General features: G+C 38.0%; 1 protein-coding gene across 1 annotated transcript; it reads right to left on the minus strand.

Moving 5' to 3' along the window:
- Window positions 1-392: 392 nt before the first annotated feature.
- Window positions 393-6,476, minus strand: LOC308694916 (extracellular calcium-sensing receptor-like; the record flags this gene model as incomplete). The annotated part of the gene is made up of 6 exons (XM_081372728.1): window positions 393-1,306; window positions 4,000-4,123; window positions 4,386-4,607; window positions 4,781-5,566; window positions 5,781-6,075; window positions 6,247-6,476. 6 exons carry the CDS (start codon window positions 6,474-6,476, stop codon window positions 393-395), a joined length of 2,571 nt encoding a protein of 856 aa, XP_081228854.1.
- Between the last annotated feature and the right edge of the window lie 1,581 nt (window positions 6,477-8,057).

Below are 8,057 nucleotides of genomic sequence, written 5' to 3' on the forward strand. Positions count from 1 at the left end.
ACGTTTTTTGTTGTTTTTGTTTCTTTGACTACACACGTGGTTTGTGGAAACCCACTCAAAAAGCTCTTAGGAGTAAGAATGGGTAGCCGTGAAATATTAAGCAATGTTAAATGAGAGAGGAAAAGAAAAGTTTTTTATTTTTACATCTGAACTACAGAAACATGCTAAAATATAACAGCATGAATGAACTACACAAGTTGTGAATGTACTGCACACCATCTGTTCGGCCAACATGTGTAAGTATAGAACTATACCAAAGCATATTTATTGTGATTTATTTATATTCATATTATATTTCATATTTATTTATTTATCATATTTTTTTGCAACCATCGTACAATATACATTACATATTTGCACATATAGCACAAACATGTAAAAATAGTTGCGTCTCAAAGGAATTTTGATGGCACTTTACCCATTAAATGTTTTTTGGTATTCTGCTCTGGCCTAAAGACAATAATGAAACACTTAGGAGCAAAAATACAGAGAATCAGACCAAAGCTTGAAGCTAAAATAGCAAATATCTCCACAGCTACAGTAAATTTCCCTGGAGAACTGACATAAGCTGGAATAAAGGTGATCCAAACAGCACAGAATATGAGCATACTGAATGTGATGCATTTAGCCTCATTGAAGTTATCAGGGAGCTTGCGGGCCAGAAAAGCTAAAATAAAGCAAAGGAAAGCTAGGAGGCCAATATAACCCAGTACAGCCCAGAAACCAATAGCTGATCCTAAACTGCATTCAAGAATGATCTTTTCTTTGTAGTGTTGCATATTATTGTAGGGAAAAGGTGGGGATATTTTTAACCAAATCACACATATAAGAATCTGTATAAGAGTGAAACCAAAAACACTGAGTCTCTGTTGTGCAGGCCCAAACCATTTCATAACATTACTTCCTGGAAGTGTAGCCTTGAAGGCCATTAACACCACTATTGTTTTTCCGAGAACACAAGAGATACAGAGGACAAATATGATCCCGAATGCAGTGTGACGCAACATACAGGACCACTCAGTGGGCCGATCAATGAAATTAAGTGAACAGAGGAAACACAGAGTCAATGAAAAGAGCAGTAGGAAGCTCAGCTCTGAGTTGTTGGCTCTTACTATTGGAGATGCCCTGTTTTTGTAGAAGACTAGAGTAATGCTCAATGCCACTGAAGAGCCAACAACAGAGAAAACAGCTAGGATAATCCCAAGGATCTCATTCCAGGAGAGAAACTCCACTGGTTTAAGAAGGCACTTGTCCTTCTCATTATTGGGCCAGTTCTCGGGCAGGCATTTGAGGCATTCTAAAGAATCTGGAAGATGAAGAAATCAATGCTTAACAGCCATTTATGAATCACAGAAACAAAATTCAGACATATATGATGTCAGACTACTGTTTTAGAATGACCAAATGAGGGGATCAATAACATGATGCTAATTTATTTATTATATGTCATTTAAAATACATAAAAATGCAATTTATACATATAATTATATTAATTTCAAAAAGGATTATTAAAAGAAATAAATTATTGGAAGTAGTTTATTAAAATATTGTTATTAAAATAGTTTTAACAAAACTGCTTCACTGCTTAGTGGTATTTGAAAAAAGGGGGAAAAACGTGTTTACTAAATTTAAGTAGTTAATGTAAAGTAGTTAACATGCAGAAACATACCAAAAAAACAAAAAACATAATTTAGGAAATTCCATCATAAAAAAGGCCTCTCATAGCTGTGTGTCAAGGTCAATATGTCCTTTAAAATATCAGATAATTTGACCTTTTTATGAAAGGCAAGATGAAAATGTTTTTATTCAGTTGCTCAAAAATGTGAAGATATTTATGAAATAAATAATTTGAAAAAAGTACTTTCTACCTTGAAAAATATATACACAGGGCTTGACATTAACATTTTTGCTCACCAGCCACTGTGGCTAGAGGTTTTCTTTCTCAACTGTTTACAGTCACTTAAAACATAACTGGCTGTGTTTGCGTAAATACTCGCCAAGACCGTCATTTTGACGTTATTTTGTGTGTATTTGAACGTTTAGGTGCAATAGACCCCTTCACGGTCGACGTCACAGGAAAATTCTAAGTTCGCAGTGCGCATGTCGGGGTCAGAAAGTTCATTCCATCCCATTGAATTGTGTGTTAACCAGAGAATTTCTCGTCAAGAAAAAATGCCTTATTGTTGCGTCGTGGACTGTGAAAATCACACCAGATGTGGAGTCAAGTTTTTCCGGATTCCTGGAGGATCTCATCCGTTTAAAAAAAAAAAAAATAGACGACATCTGTTCAGATCTATTTTTTTACAGTCTATGGTTCAGATACTGCTGCTATCTGCTAAGTAGCATGACACAGGTCACAATTAATGCCAGATATCGAACTTCACCTAACTATTAAACCAGTCTACAGTTTACAGAAAACATTTGTTTACTTACCAGGGCTTAACTATACCGTTGTTGTCACAATAACTGTCAATAACACAACACTAAACACAAGCATCTTTGATCGTAGCATTGTCCCAGTCTGCCCATTTATTATATAAAAAATACACATAGGCTACTTAACAGTGTTAAATAAAATAAAAAAAACACTGTTCGACAGAACTGCTTGGTTTTGTTACCACAGTTATCTGCGTGGTTCCTCGACGATGAAGTTCCACATTTGCGGCTATCCAACACGAAAATGCATGCAGCAAATAAGCCATTCACAATATTTTCTTCAGATAACTCCAAATTTCTCCCACACACTGGACTTGATTTTTGATGACTGTCGACAACTTTACAATCTCCACTAGCTATTCTTCTCTTCAACTCCTCAGCATCCATCTCGATGACTGCAAGCAGGTCGGTCGCGCGCGCGCGGTTATGATGCATTTTTAAAAGTGAAAGATCCTGGGAGGGCGTGGCGCGTGGACAAATAAACTGATGTGGATTTTAAATTATTTTATCAACTTGAAATACAGGCAATCAGGCATATTTTTGTAGACGTGTTCCTAAAAATCTGAATATATTTTTACGTTTGCATGTGATTGTTTTAAACCCGTGTTTAGACCCGTGTTTCCCACGTGTCCGACCCGACACACTTTGGATATTTTTCACCCGTTTGAGCAAAATTTGCGGGTCACTCGTCCGAACCCGTGCAGGACTCTAATGAGGCAGACAATCGCCATTAGCTAAAACAAGTTTATTATGGTTCTGTTCCCGTTCCTGTGATGGCAAAGACAGTGCATATATATGCCGGTCTATTAGCCGCACCATTTTTCTGACCCCATGCTGCACGCGCACCCAACCTAGGCGTTCGATGTTTACAAACATTGAAGGGGTCTATAAGCAGCGAAAAATAACTCAATTTAGTACTGAGAGGCGGCTTTAAGAACAGCATTTTAAAGCAGATTGAAATAGAAAGCTTTTGCAACATAATAAATGTCTATATAATGTCGCTTTTGATTAATTTAATGCATCCTTGCTGAATAAAATTATTAATTTCTTTCATTTCTTTCCAAAAAAAAAAAAAAAAAAAACTCTCACTGACCCCAAACTTTTGAATGGTAATGATAATGTTACAAAAGCTTTCTATTTCGGATAAATGCTGTTCTTTTGAACTATCTATTCATCAAATAATCCTGAAAAAAAATTGTACACAACTGTTTTCAACATTGATAATAATTGAGCATCAAATCTTCATATTAGAATGATTTCTGAAGGATCATGTGACACTGAAGACGGGAGTAATGATGCTGAAAATTCAGCTTTACCAACATAGAAATAAATTGCATTTTAAAATATATTCAAATAGAAAACAGTTATTTAACATTGTAAAAATATTTCACAATATTACTGTTTTTGCTGTATTTTGGATCAAATAAATGAAGCCTTGGTGAGCAGAAGAGACTTTTTTAAAAACATTAAAAAATCTTACCGTTCTATGGAAAATTCTCCCTTAAAAATTGTCTAATATTACAATTATACTGTATATTGTATAAGAATATCCTGACAAAGCACCTGTCTCATTGCTGATCTCTCCATCAGCACAGTTAATGCAGTCATAACAGCAGACATGTCTTCCTTTTTGCACAGCCTTCCTAGTGCCTGGAGGACAGCTCTCACTGCACACAGACACAGGCACCTGCAGGTGACAGTAACAGAGTCAGAAATTAAAGACTTTGGACAAAAATGCTCTGAAAGTGAGTAAATGAAGAGTGTTGTTGAATGCTAAGAAAATATATTGTTTTGTTCAGTTTATTTAATATGAATGTATGCCATAAATAAAGAATGTGTGTTTAAATGGTTATACGTTTTTTTTTTTTTTTTTTTTTTTTTATCCAGGGGTACTGTATAACATTCATATATAATTGCAACCACAGATAATAGAACAACACATTGTATACCTTTTCACTCTTATCAAACCAAATTATGTCTCTGCTCAGACTGAATTCTTGGCCTTTAGGCTGGGATGCATCATATTGACCCACTGTAACAAAATCAACTGAACCGTCTCCCTGAAGCTGCCAATTCACAAGTTCATAGGTGGCCACGGGGTCTCCATTGGTATCGAATGAAACAGAATAAGTATTTTTAGTAAAATTCACTTGCTTGAGTTGATCAAAAACCTGCATGATAAAAAAAATCTAATCAAAAAAGTGTTTTTACAATTATTTGCTGAATAATCAGTACTAAAATAGGTGTGGTTAAATATAGCCTATATTTAGGTTTACAAAAAAGTAAAGGAATACTGTAGAATTTTAAACATAATTTTTTTTTTTTTCAAGATGAGAAAACTTACCTGTCGGGGCTCGAATTTAATGTTTTTGTCACATTGGTTTTCGTTACAGACAATGCCATGTAGGGCATGAGCTATAGCATATGCGGCTTTGTACACCATGTTAGTGACGCGCAACTGGGACGTGTCTGTGTACGGGTTCTGTAATGTGCGCAGGTCCTCTGTGCCATCACATGCTGGCATACCAGTAGAAGAACCTGTCTGCTGTTTTAGACTACAGCTAAATGAGCTTTCCCAGAATTCTGTCAGCAGGGGAAATTTCAGCGCCTGCTCTGGAGACAGGTCAAGTAAAAAGTTACGAAATCCCGGGATAACAGAACGCGGGATTGCAACGCCCACAGCACCAATACATAATTTAAACCACAGCATTTGTGGATCTGTAACCCACGCCTCGCTGCCAACCCATTGCATCGGAGGAGGAGGCTGTTGACTCAGCTCTTCTAAGAGAAATCTCATGTCACCTGCGGCCACAAAGGCAACTATTACACGAGCCGTTGATCTGCGAATGACATCAGCGACTTTTTTCAGTTTACTGCGCGGCTGGGTCCTGTAGTAGGCCTCAGAATACTCCACACAGATTCCCTCGTTCTTCGCAGCTTTCAAGAATGACGCCATGCCATTGTTCCCGTAGTCTGAATCACTGCACACAGTCCCGATCCACGTCCATCCGAAGTGCTTGACCATCCGTGCCAGTGCGGCCGCTTGATGGTGATCGCTGGGGATTGTCCTGAAGAAAGTAGGATGTTGCCGCTTGTCACTGAGACACGCGCATGTTGCATAGTGACTCACCTAAAGTGCAGAGTGAAGACAAATAATACTATATTCTGAACATGAAAGGACGTTAAGTAGAACATGCTGAATACTCGAATCACATACTTAACACTAACTGTTGTGTTGTAAATGTTCACCAGTGTTATGGTCAAAATTACAATCATTTTTACACTGTGACACTTTTTTTTTTTTTAAATAAGAAGACAAGGAAATTATTTTATTGTCCAAGCACCTGTGGAATTCCAAAAGGACTGAAAAGTCTTGAAATGCTTATAGCTGGCGTGGAAGCAGAATCTCCGACTAGTGCAGGAATTGCAGCAGATTTTGCACAGGAATCAGTGTCGTTAAATACCAGATCTTGTCCATTGGCAAGCTGTAACGCTACTTTAATTGCCATTGGCACAGAGGCACAAGAGTCATATATATGGTACCCTAATGTGATGCCTGGTAAGAGATCGGAGCTGTTGTTTATCTCTTGGATAGTGAACTGCAAGGCACGAGCAAAGCGCAGCTCTCTGAAGTCCATGCTGTTGAAGTACACACATAGCCTCCTATTAAAAAAGAGCTCTCACCTAAACCTGTTTGCTTCTTATTAACTTATTTTACTTTAAAAGACAAGTTATGAACATAATTTTAGGACAATCATCAGCTATTTACCCTACGTTGTTAAGAACGGCATTTAATTTAGAATGAAATACCTGCCACTGCACTCAAGTGGTTGTGGCTGTCTAGTAAAGGTGTTTTTCTCTGTCCTCACATAGTAATGAATGGTGAAAGCCCCTCCAATGATGAAGTCTCCATCCTTGAAGAGAGCAGGGGGCTGAGGGTCACCCTGGAGGATGCATGTGCCTAAATTAACCCCACACACAGCAGGGCAAATCCTAATAATATACAGTAGTGTCACTGTCATTAAAAGATGAAAATTCATTTCTCCTTCTAGGCAATTGACCATTCCAATTGTGATGTGAGCATTAATCCTTGTTTTATACTCACCATCCACTACTGTTATATGTTGTAACTCTTTACTGTAAAACCTAAGAGGGTGTGGCTAATATTTCACATCAGACAATAACAGAATATGTCTCCAGTGTATCATAAAATGTATCAAAACACCAAAATCATTACTTGCCTTCTTTAAGGTCCTCTGGTAACCCCTAGAGAAATGAGTCAGTGAAAGCATATTTATTTTATTTTTGGTTTTATTTGCCCTTTCTACATAAGAGATTCAGACCTCATTGATATGACTGAAAAACATTCTTTAAATTCTCAATAAATCATAATGAAGAAAAGTATGTGATAATGTGATAACCCTATGGCTACAAGATATTTAAGAGTTATGAGCGATTTTGATAGCCATTTTGTCCGCCTTGAGCCAAGGATTCCAACGATATAAGACACTTGATCCTGGGACAAACGGTCTAAGAGTTATGAGCGATTTTGAACTTTTGGTTGCTGTAGCGCCACCTATGGGCCAATCGGGGTCATACTCTGATAGGTTGTCCCCAAATTGAGGCCTACCATCTGGCCAGGTTTCAAGTCTCTAGGCCTTACGGTTTGTCCTGCACGATGCGTTTTACAAATACTTATAATTACAATAGGGTTTCAGCATTTCATGCTTGAACCCCTAATAAGAATGAAGGCTGTTTGCCAGTTATAGCGCCACCTATGGTCCGATCTCCATGAAACTCTGCATGCTTCCTCGCCATGTTCTGACACACATGCTCATCAATTTTTGTGAAGTTTTGAGTTTTCCTTTGGGATTTATAGGCTTTTGAGTGTATTTTGCCACGCCCCTTTTCTAAATGACCCCGTTACAGCCACCCAAATGCCAAAGTTCAACTTTTTTTGATAATTATTGATCTAGAGAGTCCAGAGAATTGTCCTAGACTGGTTTGGTTTCGATCGGGCGAAAAAACAGGGACTAGTTCGCAAAAGTAGGTTTTGGACAAAATTCAACATAGCAGAAAATTTTCCCTGCCTACCTCTGAATCGGAGATAGCCATTTTGTCCGCCTTGAGCCAAGGATTCCAACGATATAAGACACTTGATCCTGGGACAAACGGTCTGAGAGGTATGAGCGATTTTGAACTTTTGGTTGCTGTAGCGCCACCTATGGGCCAATCGGGGTCATATTCTGATAGGTTGTCCCCAAATTGAGGCCTACCATCTGGCCAGGTTTCAATTCTCTAGGCCTTACGGTTTGTCCTGCGCGATGCGTTTTACAAATCCTTACAATTACAATAGGGTTTCAGCATTTCATGCTTGAACCCCTAATAAGAATGAAGGCTTTTTGCCAGTTATAGCGCCACCTATGGTCCGATCTCCATGAAACTCTGCATGCTTCCTCACCATGTTCTGACACATATGCTCATCAATTTTGGTGAAGTTCTGAGTTTTCCTTTGGGATTTATAGGCTTTTGAGTGTATTTTGCCACACCCCTTTTTTAAATGACCCCGTTACAGCCACCCAAATGCCAAAGTTCAACTTTTTTTTGATAATTATTGATCA

Source organism: Scardinius erythrophthalmus (assembly GCF_964197995.2).
Source record: "Scardinius erythrophthalmus genome assembly, chromosome: 8".
Lineage (NCBI taxonomy): Eukaryota > Metazoa > Chordata > Actinopteri > Cypriniformes > Leuciscidae > Scardinius > Scardinius erythrophthalmus.